The sequence below is a fragment of the Hermetia illucens genome, chromosome 4, assembly GCF_905115235.1.
Source record: "Hermetia illucens chromosome 4, iHerIll2.2.curated.20191125, whole genome shotgun sequence".
NCBI lineage: Eukaryota > Metazoa > Arthropoda > Insecta > Diptera > Stratiomyidae > Hermetia > Hermetia illucens.
This window is the reverse complement of record NC_051852.1, coordinates 159,255,381-159,272,175: the sequence shown is the minus strand read 5'-3', so window position 1 is coordinate 159,272,175 and position 16,795 is coordinate 159,255,381. Positions and strand designations below refer to the sequence as shown.

General features: G+C 39.9%; 1 protein-coding gene across 2 annotated transcripts in view; it reads left to right on the top strand.

Annotated features, from left to right (window-relative positions):
- LOC119653603 (KN motif and ankyrin repeat domain-containing protein 2) overlaps positions 1–16,795 on the top strand; it is an 87,145-nt gene that overhangs the window by 32,561 nt on the left and 37,789 nt on the right. For both annotated transcript variants that reach the window (XM_038058357.1, XM_038058358.1), the window contains exons 2-3: positions 2,330–2,373; positions 15,475–15,698. In XM_038058357.1, the coding sequence (XP_037914285.1) occupies positions 2,330–2,373; positions 15,475–15,698 (268 nt within the window). The remainder of the gene's footprint in view (positions 1–2,329; positions 2,374–15,474; positions 15,699–16,795) is intronic.

Below are 16,795 nucleotides of genomic sequence, written 5' to 3'. Positions count from 1 at the left end.
GTTTCAGTATTTGCGACCGGACCTACATGGTCAATTTCGCCATCTTTTTGGAGTCTTGGGATAGTTGTCCCCTCTTAGTTGTCTCCAAGGAAGGTAATTTACATGGGAAGAGAATGAGAATGACGATATACAAGACATAAACGTGGTCTCTCTAGTATTATCAAAGCGAGACATGTAGCACCTATTCAAGATTTTTCGTAGTTCTTCAACGGATACATAATTTCCACGATATTGCAGTTGACAAAAGCATACTGAGATGATTTCTTGATATAGCTTTTGGTCCGAGGAATGCACCTTTCAAATAGCATCGGCAACAACTCAGAGGAGTGCTGAAGCATCTCTGCATTGCATGCCTCTCGATAGGTGCGTTTTCGGAGCATTTATAGTAAAATTCTAGGATTTGTGTAAAACAAAACCTTATTATATCGCCTCTGCCTTTCGTAGTTTGGTCTGGATAGATGCGATCTTGGAGTTGACCGCATCCCAACTTTCTTGATGTGCTAGCATTTTCGGCACCAGATTTTCTGGTACCAACACCTCTCCTAGAGTGTCCTCTAGTTTCCTCCTTTCTTCCACAAATCTCGGACAGTGGAAGAATACATGCTCTGGGTCCTCTGGGACTCCATTGCAATTTGGACAGTCGGGTGACATCTCTAATTTAAACCTGTGCAGGTATTGCCGATATCCTCCATGCCCCGTGAGAAACTGGGTGAGATTAAAATTAATCTCACCGTGTCGTCTCTCCAACCACTCCTTGATGGCAGGAATGAGCCTGTGAGTCCACCGACCCTTTGGCGAGCGTTCCCACTGCTCTTGCCATCTATTTATGGATCTCTCCCTCTCAGCGTTCTTCGTCGGTAATAAGGAAGAGATTGGCTTCGCATTGTATATGTTCGCCATCTCATCTGCCAAGATGTCAATTGGCATCATTCCAGAGATGACGAATGCTGCATTATCTGAGACAGTCCTGAAGGTAAGAGCATATCTTCAAGGCTGACCTCCTGCATACTGCACTTAGTTTGTTAATGTTAACTGACATCCGCAATGCCTCCCTCAAAACTGGGGTCGTATAGAGCATGATTGAGGCCACATCCTGGCTATAAGCAACCTAGAGGTATGCCGTGGCCTTTTCACGTCCGGCATCATGCTCGCCAGGGCTGTCTGCCTGTCCGTCACAAGCATTTTTCTCGGAGACGGTTATAGTGATTGACACTAAATTTAGTAGAAAGGTGGGAACTGTGAACGCTCACACGAATTTAAGGTGGGGGGGCTCCCCATACATGCAAAAGGGGTCTGAAGTTTTTTTTCACCAAATATAGTCATGTGGGATATCAAATGAAAGGTCTCAATTAGTACTTTTCGAATCTGGTCTTAGTTTTGACATTTGTTGGAAAAGTGGGGAGTGCGGGGGTTGAAAGTAATCATTTCTTTAAGAGGGCCATTCTCAGAAACTACCGACCCGAAAAATTTGAAATCAGGAGGCTGCTACTATATGGTGCCTGGGCTCCGCAATACCTTCCATACTGATATCTGTTCAAATAAATTTAATAATAGTATATTACCATTATTTATAGTAATTGACTGTAAACCCCCTTTAAGTTTATCCTAGCACCACGTGCAGTGATGTAGGCTATGATATAGAGCACGATCTTACCAAGTTTGGTGGAAGTCATACTATTACTAACAAATTTCTAATACGTCAAAGTTGTTGCTTCTTTGAAAATTCAAGATATCAATGTCAATATCATCTGAAAGTAGATACTATCACATAATATATGCATATATTACGTGCTACGTACTAAGAAATACACGAATCCTTTCGTACCTGAAGGGTCTAGCTTCCGGTTTTCCGACTTGCTTTTTGTCTGCTGTCTGAATACTGAAAAGATCATATTACCTTACATACGTACATATATCAAAAAGATATCAAATTGAACCATGTCATCAATTTTGTTATTTAAGTAGAAATCCGGTCATAAAACTCCATCGTATGTTATAAAAGATTCGATCCCAAAAGCACTCCCACAACTATTAAATGATATTGCAAGTATTGGGACTATCAATCACTGCCGATAACTTTCTGTTGCGTCGGCACTTTATGATTATGACTAAATAATATTGCTCGTGGGTATAGCCACAAATATCTGTACTTGGTTTTGGTTTTGAGGTTTCCCAGTATCTGATTCAAAACAAATGGGTCTTGTATAGTTAATATGCATGTGTTTATTATTCCATCTCGGTTGAGCTGCATAAGCTGTTTGAACTAATAGATACTCGCGAATCGAATAACAAATGCAATTTTAATTATGTTTCGAATTTATTTTTGCAGGTCTGTAGTCATGCGGAACCGACAACAGTATCCAGACGACAATGGTAAGTGAGATGAATTCTTCAGATGACATGGTTTTTGTGGGTGTTTTAATATGCGTCGTATGGGGTCGTCAAAAAGATCGACCTTTCTAAACCTCGCTATATAGATTTGCCGAATAAGTCTTCCTTATTAAAGTTGATTGGCGTCTCTATAACGACTTTCTCGAAGTCTGCTTTTATATGTAAACCATTATCGGCACTTTCATAGACGTTCGGTGATCATTTATAATTAGAAATTTCATTAAAAGGGGAATGCAGATAACGATTTAATTCCTGTGCCACCACCAAGTCTATTTTATCATCATGAATGACGCGATAGCTGGCCTGGGTCCGGGCCCGGTTACTCCTAACAAATTCTTGATGTCCTGGAAGACGTTCCACTGACGACAGGGCCTGCCTTATTAATATTGTCCAGGGCCTGCCCATTAATATTGTCTTCATAAACATTGCAGATATGGTCTTCTTCATCCAGTCGGATTAAGTAATCCGCCCTTCTTAGACGGTTGAGCCTGATTTTACTTATGAGTCTATTGTCCAGAGATTTCGTCGTTATATAGATGTTCCTCTTGAATGCAGCTAAGAATTCGCAATTTTGTTTCTTTAAAAAAATATATGAGGACTAGGGACATTATGGTCTTGTCCAATAAGGGCTTTGACTCTATAAAGTAACATTTTGAGCTAAAGGATTTTGATAAATTACAGTGGGATCCATTGACTACCAACAGACGTGTGCGGAATTTTTCAAAGTTGGATGTTCCTCTCTTTAAATGATTATCTCACGGGTGTTTTCGATGCTGGTGGTGCCATCATAAATTTGGTCTTGTTTTCGATGATACGTAGTCTAAAATGTGCCGCCTGCCCAATCTACAAAGGCACGTTCGTTCCTATACATTCTATGAATATCATTAACATAGACCAGCAATTGGGTGACTTTGATAAAGTTTGTAGCTCTTATATTCACTCCTGGGTCTCAAATCACTTTTGCAATGCCAAGTTAATGGGTCTCTCTATTATAGTTCAATGACCAGGCGGTCTAGGCTAGCATAGGATGCTCTAAAGTCGATGAAACTGTAACTGGCATAGGGAACACATTTGATTAGTTCCTGAGTCTCCTGGGGTAAATTCGTGTTGATATGGGTTAACGATATTCGGGGTGTATGGGGCTTTCCTATTGAAATATATACTGGGGAATATCTTATAGACTATGCTCACCTGTACTAACTTACTCTTTACTTGATGCGCTTCATGATATTTCCTTTCTTGTATGTTGCTCTACTACTGGATGCAAAAGGAGTAAATCAAGTGGCTAAGGGGTAGGGAATCGGTAGCTAACTGGCTCGCGACCCATGTAGTTAATGCATTGGTATGTCGATGGGCCTTGCATGGTTTTCTTGGGTGTGTTTCCCGCGCTGGGAGTTGAATTTCCTGTACTGTCAACCAATTAATGAACCTATATATGAAGTCTTTCGTCTCCGAGTTTTATTAGCTCTGCTGGGACATCGTCGACTCCAGGTGAATTGAGTTTATTGATTTATTTAATTAACTTCACATATTTTTAAAGATGATATCTTAGCCGACTATAAAATACAATGAATGACGTATTGCGGTAATGGAGACGGAGATGTTGCGTTGGACTAGTGGCGTGACACGTTTTGATTACATCCGATCTTCGATGGTATGGTCACGTAATTCGCTAACGAGAATTCACTTGTCAAGATTGATCTGAACATCGAAGTCGATGGTTGAAGGCCGCTCGAGACAATGTTGGCTTGATACGTTGGGTGGGGACTTAAAATCCTCGTGACTGAATCCAGATCAGGTAGCTGATAGAATCAAATGGCGAAACGGGACAAAGGCTGAAGAAAAAGAAAAAGATTTTCAAAGATGACATAAGGAAGCTGTTGCCCATTATTGTCAATGAACTGCATGAATCGAACACGCAAATTTTATTCAACTCTTTCCAACGTACCGATGTATGTCGGCAACGACCATTCGAGTGTTGTTCTTCAAATGAAGAAGAGTGAGTGCTTCTGTCCCTCACTTGTTATTATACAAAATTAACGTGTCTGTGCCGATACATGGATCGGAACCGGATTTGAAAACCACAAACAACAACAGAATTCGCGACGGTGTAACGAGTTAGAACAGAACGCGAGCTAAACTTGGAAAATAAAAAACAAGTCGGAATACCGGAAGCTCGCGCTTCGGGTATAAAGGTTTTGTGTTCATCTTATGTAAGAGACGCACATTTTTCTGTCCGTATATAGTTACAAATCCAACATAATCCTTCATATTTTTCCAAACTACGAGACATACGTACATATTAGAGCCATAGATATCACGCTCACCCTAAACAAACAAACTGCCAATTACCTACTGTACACATATATGCACGTATCTAAATTTATCGTACCCATATTTCCGATTTACGTCTTATATCTAACTGAATTAGGCACTACCCGCAAAGTTCATTAGCACGCATATATTATATACCTACATACACACATGTCTGGTCAACAAATAACTAAAAAACTAAAACAAAATAATTGTCTGCGACCCAATTCGTAAGAACTCATTTCGTTGTGATATTGACGAATTGATATGTGATGATGACGTCATGCGGGTTGTAGAGTGAACGAAATTCACAAAAAATTGTAAAGTTTCACCCCCTATAACTTTGTTAATAATAGCTGGATTTTCTTCAAACTTTACCAAACTGTGCATCATATTCTTCATTACACGCATGCCAAATTTTGTACTTCTGGGATGAACATAAGGGGGGTGCCGGGTAAATTTCTTAAATGTGGAAATATACTATTATTAACTTTATTTGTGCAGATATCGGAACCGGATATATTTTGAGGCCTAGATTTCGAAGAGATGCACCACTGTGATTTTTTTCAGATTTTTCGGTTGGATAGGTTCTGAGAACGAGACCTGTTACACTTTTTGTGGGTCATATTTTGAACCCTCACTCCCCTATGTTTCATCTAATATCAAATACTGAACCAGATTCGAAAAGTACTAATTGAGACCTTTCATTTGATACCCCACATGGCTACATTCTGTGAAAAAAAAATTTGTACCCTCCATTCACATGTACGGGGAGCCCCCCTTAAACTTAACACAAGATGGCGCCACTTACTGCATGTAAAGGGATCACCAGATTACATACTGTTACCAATTTTCGTGACAATCGGTCTGGCCGTTTCCGAATAAATCGGGTGTGACAGACAGACAGACAGACAGACAGACAGACAGACGGACAGACAGACACCGTCTCGATTCTAATAAGGTTTTGTTTCACACAAAACCTTAAAAAGACGGCTCGACGCGCACGTAATGACACGTGAGGGATGGAACCACTTAAAGGATCTCCCCCCTCCGATATTCTCGAGCCTCGTTAGCACAGAGGGGTTCGAGAACATGTCAACCGAGTGCTTTGATGAAGCTTCAGCATTTGCGGGCAGACCTTTACGGTCCATTTAGCCAATTTCTTTTAGGTTTTGGGATAGCTTTTCCCTCTAAGTCATTTTGACCATTTGGAATGGTCATTTGATCATCGAAATCTCGTAAGTTTCATTACATTGTTTGTAGCAAAAAAAAACCATGTTTAAATAGAAAGCAGTGATCACTGCTCTTCAAATCATACTACAGTGCTTCCTACTCTTAGTGAAAAAATCATAGGCAAAATGAGGTAAATTCAGTGCAAATAAAATCAAGGTGCTTCACATCGACATCGAGTTGGAGAAATTTGTTGCTGGTATTCAGCGATCAATGGAGGAGTACATACTACGACAAAGTCTACATCCTCATAACATATCCCGCCAATGTTTTGCTGATTGTGAAAAAGAAATGCGGAAGAAATGACACTCGACACGGTTCTTGCCTGACAAAGAAACCTTCAACAAGTTGAGTAATCATCTTAAAAAATAACATTAGTGCATTCAAAAATGCAACCAACACAATATTGCTTCAGAAGCTAACTGCCGAGAAGGGCACTGATTACTGTATGTGGAATATTATCAAACGCCTTCCGAAACCGCAGTTGCACGAAGGGAATCCACTGCAATAAGTCACCTAATATCGTTCTAACTATCTACTTCCCATTATGTCAAAGACTTTTGACAGCTCGCAAGAGCGCAATTGACACATGTATCTTCAGAGCTTCGTCTCTTACAGGATCAACGAAGGGCTCTGCAGACTCTTTCATGGTGCTTTCCTTATAAGGATGTACTCCATTGTAAGGATGTGGTCCATTGTACTCGATTCGTTTGTGTATTGCAGGAGTTCCGTTAGTGGATGCGATACTACCCGCTGCAGTTGGAGCATATCAACGCCAAAAAACTTATGTCTGATGCGTCTATAGGCTGGACACTCCTATAAAAATGTTCCGTCGATCCCGCTTTCCCAGGATGGATACGTATTATTTTTAAGAAGTCCTATTCTGAACATATGCCCAGCTAGTGACTTATGACTAGTCAGAATGACTATAAGACTCTTGCAAGTCTTTCTGCTTTACGACAGGATAAACACACGCTCACAGTAGCGAGACAAAGACAAACACCCATAACGACTGGGATTCAAATCCAGAGCAACAAGATTAAGAAGCACCGTTGAATATTGTCCCAAGAGAAAACCCCATTTCTCGTTTTCATTCGATGAGTATACTTTTGCTCCAGAACCCTGCTCTGCTTTCAAGACATCTGTGTAGAAGACCTCTTCTACCAAACAGATATATAGGAATCCGAGAATCAGAAGGCTTTGCGAAAACTGGACTCAGTTCTCCCAATAACTCTTTCAATGTTTTGTACACATGTTTTGTGCGCATACAGTGAGTTACATCATTCTGCGTCGAATTTAAGGGACCCCCATGCATGTGAAAGGGGGGTACATTTTTTTCACCAAATATGGTCGTCTGGGGTATTAAATAAAAGGTCTCGGTTAGTATTTTCCGAAGCCGGTCTTAGTTTTGACATTTGTCGAAAAGATGGGGATTCCGGGGGTTGAAAGTGATCATTTCTTTAACGGACCCATTCTCAGAAACTACCAAAAACTCTGAAGAAAGCGTACCACGAAATTTTGCAGCAATGTGGGCTATAATATAGAACATGATCCTACCAAGTTCCAGAGGAGGATAAGTTTTTCTGATTGCCTTGAACGTGCCAGGGCTCAATTCGATGTTGGAAAGGCATTTGTGGAGGTAGTTGATAAGTAAAGGTTCAAATTTTTTGGGGGATGAACCTGTCAAGGTTGCGGATTTCTTCACTGAAGTGAGAGGACTGCGGAGAACATCTATTTCTAAATAGTCTCCGCCAAAGGGTCTTTTTGAATTTGATATCGTCAATTTTATCATTGGAGAGAAAGATAAGGTTACGGGTTGGAATCAGTTCATTGCATACTCGTTGAATTACTTCAGTGTACTGGCGAACTGTTCAGTCGATGATGTCGTTAGATACCATGCCGCATCGTGGTCGCTAATGTCGCTAATATTTCCAGGAAAGGATATATATTAGGATGGGTTAACAGTAATATGAGTGATAGTAGAGTAGTAAGGGCTGGGCTAAAGTGGGACCGGTTTATGCTTGGATGGGCGTTTGTTAGGAGACGGTGGACTCTTTCCCTATTCTGGTTCGACCGTGCATCAAACCACCTATTATCAGATACCAGGCTTTACCTTGTGCTCTTGGTTGGGAAGTGCAAAAAGATGGAATTCGTTGAAATTGTGGGTATCGAGGGACTGGTCCGGACAGTAGACGGCAGCAACGACGGCTTTCTGGGACTTTACTCAAGCTTTCGGTGAGGTTTACCGCAGAATCTTTGACGTCAAACTGGGTAAAGATTTTCCCGAGATAATATTTTGCAATCCTTAAAGCATATGTGGTAAATAGACTCTCCAGAGTACGTTGTGGAAACTGCTATTCGGACATTAGAAAAATTTCATTAGGCGTCCCTCAAGGAAGTATCCTTGATCCGACACTCTACTTTGTTACTAGAGATATCCTGCAAAATAATATGCCACGATTGCTGTATTTGCGGATGATACTGTAATCCCCGCAATTGACATGTATAACGTCAGAGCTTGATCTCTTACAGGACCAACGAAGGGCTTAGGACCACTTGGAGGCTCTTCTGTGATGATTCTCTAACATAAGAGTAGTAGTAGCATATCTTTTGTCACGGAGTACGATACCCCCGTTTCCAGCTATCAAGAAAATTTTCAGCTCTTTACGTTCGCAGTCAGCCAGGTCTTGTAACGTCTTTTTTGGGACGTAGTTTGGCTGACAACTTTATCAGCATCAGATGTATGATAAAAGCATATTTTATGGTGTTTCAGTGTTTATCAATATTCTTGGGCGGGTTGATGTTTGCTTTCGTTGATGTTTCCGTAGCAATCAAGTTTCGAAATTTGCATGTTACAAGCGCTCAAATTTCTACCCCTTTGTGGGACCTTTTAAGAAATGCAAGGAATACCCTTGAACGTATTCTAAAACTAGGATTCATAGGGCATACTGGTTGATAAGAGAAAATACACCTGTCCGCTGGCGGCGTTGCGTTTGAATTGTTAAGAGTATTACAGAATCATCTTACCTGCGTCATTCGTGTACTATTTTTACGGTTTGCAGTTAGCATGCATACTAATGCTTTGTAATAATGACGTAGCTTTTTATATTAAAATTATTGTCTATCATCATGTGCTCTAGTCATCTTTCATTCAAATGTTTGGATACTGTATATATAAGCATGTACAAACCCAGGTTCACTTAGAAGTTTCAAGTGGGAGGTACTCGTATTATACATATATGGGATCAGAGTGTTTTCAAGTATATCGTTCTATGATAGACCGCTAACTGTATCTTTGTTAATTCAAAGTACTGAGATATGTACTTTAGTATTCTAGACATTGAACAACTAAACTAATAAGGATCTGTTCGATGTAGTAGAATCCATCAAATAATGTCTTTATTTAAATGTTGTGTAAAACAAAACCTCATTCATTATTATTATGGTTCACATTTGTTTACATGGTTTTCGCGCTACATCCAAACTACGTTAAACCGCAACGAAATAGATTGTTTATAGCCGCATGGCACTGCTAGTTGGGGGCAATAATGGCCTACATAAAACACTTCATATATTACATGCAACTTGTTATGACCAGAACTACGCAAGCTGTGAACTGAAACGTAGGTTGCACTAAGATTGTTCGGTTCTGTGTCATTGCTCTTTGCTCGCCATAGAAAATTAATAGAACCAACTTGTAATGCATTTTGCTGTGTAGGTTGCAAAATGATTACGGGAGTTTCTAATAGGAGGCGTTGACACGGTTTCGTTTTGGATATCTACAGATAAATTTTCTAAAATTTAAGATAAATGTCATATTTTCCAAGGAAATAAAATATAATTTGTTTACGTCTGAATAGAGGATATCTAACAGTTTAAAACAATTAGTGTAATCGTATATTTAAGATAAATGATATCTACATCCAGAACTAAAGGAAATACTGGTAGGCGGATCGGAAGCTAATAAAATCTTTGAGATATACAGTGATGTGAAAGCCTTTTCGATTCTTTTTGTAAGTAGTTGTATGATAGGAACCTAGCTTGAAACGATATTTCTTACCAGCAATAATAGTCGATGGTGCATACAATAGGAACCTAGGCATTGAATCGTTAAGGGTAATATGGTCAGAATAGAGAGATAATACTCTGATTTATCTCAGAGACTTAAGCCACGACCTTCCGTTGCAAAAGTTTATTGCTGAAACTATCATGGATATCATGAATTTAAGTGATTTGAATGATGAAACTTCCCGCGAGTTGATTGCTGTTGACTGTTCGATTCGCCTACATCTAAGTGCAGACTCGTAGGCTACGGTGCTAGCTAAGGCGATGGTTGAATTTTCTACTTCTTCGGAAGCAGTAGGAGGGAAAGAAGGAGGTCCCTCTTAACCCACCTCCTTTCCAAATCGTGGTGATAAATACCATAACCACACGATTAATTAGGACTCTAGAGAGAAGATCCTTGCCCGGAGTGAAAGCTATGCGTGTTCCTCTGTCTGTAGCCCAAATCTCCGCGGTATTGACTAAAACGTACGGACTCCAAAATTTGCTATTAGCTGACTTAAGGCAGAGCCTCTAGCTACGGCTTTAATCGCTGCAGCTTTGATTTGCTCAAAAAAGTGTATTTTCGGGTCGAATGTCGATCCAAGGTATTTAACCATTCATTGACTCTATAATCAATTCGCCGATTGACACAAGGCACAGGGTCGAGGTTCTCTTTTTGATCAGGATGAGTACTTTGGTTCTCTCCAGCGTGAAGCTGAAACCATATTCCCATGTTTTATTGCCAAGTCTGCTTCGGGTCAGTTCAACAGTGCATCCAGCAAAAAATGTCGCAACAGACCCTGTATAACCGACCAGCATCGACTCTTCTGGTGTGTCGAGCCGCAGCAAGCTATCATCAGATGCGTTTTAAAGTTCCAGTAGGATGCGTCCTTGTGTTACCCTTGACGTGATCTCCATCCAGCTCTGGTTCTTCAGCGTCTCATAGTCAGGGAGCGGTCCTCAGGTATATCCCTCAATATCCGCAAGAGGTAACCCAGTACGTGACATTAATTTGCCTAGTATACACGCAATTTTAAGGATTTAAAGGTATTTCTGACATCAAGCGTTACAAGCAGCACTAGTCGCCGAGATCAACGATTGATGTCCCATCTCGATAATAAGTATCTACAACTTCAATGATAGCATCGCCTGCGGATCTCCCTTCTCTTAAACTAAACTATTTTATCACCTTCGAGCGTGAAACACCAGTTTATATACTTCTGCCAAGATATCATCGGGTCCAGGCGCCTTCTTATTTTTGACGTTTCGAATGGAACATTTTTTGTAAGCTGAAATAGGCTCTGTTGGCTGCCAACAACTGTGCGCGGATTTAATCGTCCTGTTGATATCAAATGGTATTGAGAGTGATCCTGCTGCTTTTATCTGGCCTCGCACATTGGTCAGGGTCAGCCTAGTCAGTCTTACCAATTTCGTCGGATTACCGAATTCTCTCATGGCCGTGTACAGTTTTATCCTGGCGGCTTTAAAGTCGATGAATAGATGGTGCAACTGGTGTCCATATTCCAACAGTTTTTCCATCGCTTGCTGCAGAGAGAAAATCTGATCTGTTGCTGATTTGCCTGGAGTGAAGCCTCTTTGGTATGGGCCAATGATGTTCTGGGCGTATGGCCTAGCCTAGCAAGATAGCGGATAATACTTATAGATGGTACTCAGCCACTTGATACCTCTATGCTACACTGTGTGATATCTCCCTTTTTATGTATGGGACAGATAATGCCTCTTTGTCAGTCATCAGGCATTCGATTCACTGTCTTACACCTGGAGCATAAGTTGATGAACCAGTTGGTATGACTGGTCGCCTCCATATTTACTTAATTCCATCGGTTCCTGGCGACTTATAATTTTTAAGCCGATGAATTGCATGGACTGTTTCTCCTACACTTGGTGGTGACAATATTTGTCCGTCGTCTTTAGTTGGCGCTACCTCCAACTCGCCGATGTTCTGGTTGTTCAGTAGTTCATTAAACTACTCAACCCATCGCTCTAATATGCCCATTCTGTCGGAAATCAGATTTCCCTCTTTGTCTCGACAGGATGAGCATCGAGGTCTGTAAGGCTTCATCCTGCTGACCTGCTCGTAAAACTTGCGCGCCTCGTGCGGTTGCTCCCTGTACTTTTCTAGTTCACAGATTTATTGGATCTCCCAGGTTTCCTTTTTCCGTATGTGAAGTCGCTTCTCCGCTCGCCGGAGTTCGTGATAAGTCTCTGCGCGAGCCCGCGTTGAGAGTTTGAGAATGCAACATTACTTGGTATGGGGCATTTTTCCGTTCCGTAGCTAGCTTATATTCGTCGTCAAACGTTCCGACTTATTTTGCGGCTGGGGCCAAGTATCTTTGTGGCCGTATCATTGGTATCCCTATGTAAGCTATGGAAGTCGACGTATCGCCTGAATACGGGCACCGTCCCTACTTTACTGTTGAAATCTGATTTCGATGTAATACTTGGGACAGGCTTCAAGGGTTCGCTCAACTGCCTCGTAGAAGGTATCCTTCTCCGACTCTGCAGTCTCCTCTGTCGTTGTCGGGTTCGTCGTTTTGAAATCCATCCTGTCCGAGCCTCCTTCCGTGGCTTCGTAACATTGGTTTTCCGTGTAGGGTTGTCAGCCCTATCCAACCCCCAACCCGGAGGACCAGTTGGTACATTTTGTCCTGTTTTTAGGCGCGGAAGAGTCGCCTTCATCCTTCTCCGTCTGCAGTTTTTCATAAAGAAAGAACTCCAAGCGATCACCACGTGGAGGTGAAGATAGGGTTTGGTAGTAGAGTTGTTGGTGTTGGTTCAGCAGGCGTTTCTCAGGTTTTATGCTCCATCGTGGGTACCAATCTACGTTTTGCCCTATACTACCCTTTGCAAGTACGTTAAACGTGCATGGAATTTTATTGAATTTAGCATATCTGTTCGAGAGGGCCATTGAGGCCCCATTGGCTTTCCCTCTTTGAGATCCATGAATCATTTTCTTTTGCATTGCTTCGTTTCTTCTGTTGCCTACATTCAAGTATCTGTTGCTCCTTTTCTTCCTGATATCCAACCGATCTGCCCAATTCATAATAGCCAAACGGCGATGCATCAGAAGAAACTTTACCACCCACGTAGGTATGAAGGGCGCTTTAGTCATTCAAATGTCGTTAACGAAAATTTCATGTATGCTTTAGTGTATCGAACCTGAAATGCTAAATATTGCGTAATTTTAGAACCGAAACGGACGCCAAGCTCAAATAAAAGAAATGGAGTGGAGCCGGGAAAACTTGTGGTCGAGAGGATAGGTTCAATGGATGTTTTTTCTGCCTCATACGAGGAGGCGCAGCATAAGGGGTATCTACCCTTCCTCGCCAGGCGACCAGAAAGGAAGGATACCCCTTATTTAGTGCGAGTTTGTGGTAGTTACGAGTAGGAATAGAAAGAAGGAGTTCTTGGGGTTGTTATAATATATGTGTGTTTAAAATGAAAACTGATTACCTTCCCCCAATTATTGGTAGATTTAGAAAGCTTAATAATTCGCTTCTTTTGAAATCGAATAATGCTGATAATACAAGTCACAAGTTCACAAGATTTGCATAAAATTCCTTCCTTGAAACATGAAAACAAATCCAGATGATTCGATTAATAGATAAGCGAACGGCCAAGACACGAAAAGTGATAAATTTGAAGATAGAAGAATTATTTGATCACAAAATCTTGTATCTAGATCCATTCATCCACTTTACGTAGTAGCTATTTGTGTAGAGTAGAAATTGTATATTACTGGATCTGGAAATCTTTTTTGCGTCTTCGGCGAAAAGACGCAATCAACATATATGAATCCCAAGTATAGTAAAACAAAAATAAGGAAAAATATACTTATTGTCCGAAGACATGCTAATTTCGATTTCTTTGTTGGTCCTCCGTTGCAGCTCCAAATTTTGTGCGACATTTAACCCAACCTCGCTGTTCTGGCATTCCTTAGTCTCCCCATATCTTCCTTCGTAAGAAATCAGCACTTGAAGAATCCGGATAATATGGGCAACTCTACGAATTTAACAGCCTTCTCATTGAAAATTCTCACAGATCCACAAAGAAAAGTACCAATGGGCCTTTCATGGTTTAAGACTTTTCCTCCCGGAATCACAAAAAGTGCTAGAAAAACAATGAAAATCGTCTTCGCTGGCTGCAGTGTAAACTAACTCAACTTCGTAATCGTTGTCCAACAATTCCTCAAATTTAACAGATACAAGCTTTTTTTTTCTCCGAAAAGTAATCTGCGGTACTTTCCGCGAATACATCCAGAATTTCAGGCCATATCATCAACTGCTCTCGCAGCATTCGACTTGTAATGTAATGCATAAGCAAATACCAACAAAAAAGGTTAATGATCATTTTTGGATATTTGAACTAATATTTGAGTAGGTTTTTCATTCGCCCACACTATGCCTATTTCATGTTGTTCAGTTTCGTGTGCATCATGCAATCACAGGAAAAATACCTCCACAAAATCATGAGCGAAAATTCGAATTAGAAAGCGTAAAAGGTAACTCATCTGATTTTATTTCTTCACTTGCGGAAATGACAAACATATTACCCCTCGTTTTAAGGAGCTGATTCATTGCCATTTATTATCAAATGTCAAGTTTGGTCATTTGATAACTATGCACCACGGTTACATATTTGTTTCCAGGGGGTTGCAGTTCTAGCAAACAGCAGGACAAAAGTGATATCTTCCTTCTTCGAGGTTAAATTTAACTCTACTATTAAGTTGGATCTGTCTACCATTATTATTAGCGCTAGTTACGTTGTGTTGTATAGCCAGCTTGTCCGCTCGATATCTTTCGAAATTAATTTTTATCTTCTAAATTTACAATACAAGAAATACATTTCCTATGTGCCCTGGGTGAATGTGGTTCATGGCATATATATTTCCCCCGAATATGATAGTTACTTGATAATAGCAGACATGCTAGCTTTTTTTATTCGTCTGAAAATCTATCCATAACTGTTCATTTTAGTGATGAAAACTTTCTTTTTCTCAGCGGCTATACTGAATATACTATATCTTAAAATTCTGAAGGCCAGGAATGGAACCGCAGTGAATGCATAATTTAGATTTCAATTTAATATTCAGATCATATAGTGACATTGCTACGTTATTGTTTACTCTGCATTGTTTCAGTATCTGAAATTGCAGATGTGTTTGAAAAAAGTATTTGACGTAGGAGACCAACCCATTATATTATTGGTGGATCTTGTGTACATACAGATAGCTGAAATTGTACTATGAAAATAAAAAATAGTCATATTGAGTACAATTGACAACAAAGTACATCCGGAAGTTATTGGAAAACTGAAATTTTCGTAAAATTTTAAGATAACAATAGTTTAGCACACCAAATTTTCCTTTAAAAATATTAATTATAGTTTTAGATTAGATTTTTAGAGTATTCAATGAAAGTGAAAGTTCTCCAGTTTAAAAGTCGCGAATCTAATCGAATATCTTATTCTCTTCAGGATATCTCTACCCGAATCTCCAAAGATGCAATTGTTGCCCTTATGGCTATCATATCGATCTGGACTTCATCCAATATTGCGAGTCTCTGGCAAATTGGAAACCTTCCAAGGAGCAACTTTTGCGCAGAGACAAGCGCCGATCTCGTAAGTCATTGGAGGTGATGCTTGGTCTGGAAGATTTTTATCAATGGCAACCAACGGAAAAAGTGCATCCAGTTAAAGAGGTAAGATAAATTTCTACATATCTATGCATGATAGATATTGTATGTATTACACAGTCCCTAAATTTAAAATAGTGATTATTGTGTGAGCACAGATTAACCTCTGGTAGAATCTGTTTTCTAAATAACAGACATGCCACATAAATAAAGACAAGAGGTTCAATTCACCCAAAAAAATATCCTCCTTTCGAGTACGAAAGCGATTTTTGTGATCATGGAAAACTAATTTATAAATTGCAAATATCAATCTGCATTTAATTGCACATTAGCGCGTATTATTACACAAAATATCGTTCATGAATGAAAAATATATAAATTATGGCCATGTTCAGCTCTACCATACAAACTTAATTCAAGTGGAATCGGGCAATGCCAATGAATGCCATATCGATCGGAGAAATTTTCAATGGGATCGGCTTTGAAACTCACGAAGACGTGCAAAAATAATATGATTTGCACTAATAATAGCAGGTCCAAGAGGCTTCTTCAGGGATTCATGATCCAGGCTGGAAAAGTTCGTATTAGCATATTAGAAAATTGCTATAAAAAACTTAAAACCATGCGCTAAGTTAGCTACATTTATCTGAAATAACATACAAATTTTAGAAATTTTAGCTTCATGCCTTTCTTTTTGTGAAGTTTTTTCATGTTTTCAGATCAATTTAATTTAGATTTTGTCTGTATAATACCTCCATAAAAAAATTATAGTATTCCGAATTCGGAAGCAATTGCCACTTTGAAAAACTTGATATAAACGGTGTTCATCAGCTTCTGCGAATTTGAGAACGTCCTTCAAAGGCAAAGAGTGTATAGATTCCTGGTTGAAGAAAACCTTTACAGGTTTACTTAGTCTAAGGTCTGGGGGTCTGGCAGTTGTGCATGAAATATAGGGCGGTCTCCTTCTCCCTCCCTCACATTGGCTACAGACATATAATCGAGACCAACAACCCGATTTTTCCCATGCGGTAGTTTAGGGAGCAGTATCCTGTTAAAAGCCCTACTAAAGTTACCATGTCTACCTTCTTAAATAACCTATTATATAACTAATCGAAAATCGGAAGCACGGCGTTTCAGGTAAAAAAGGTTTTGTTAATTTTTAT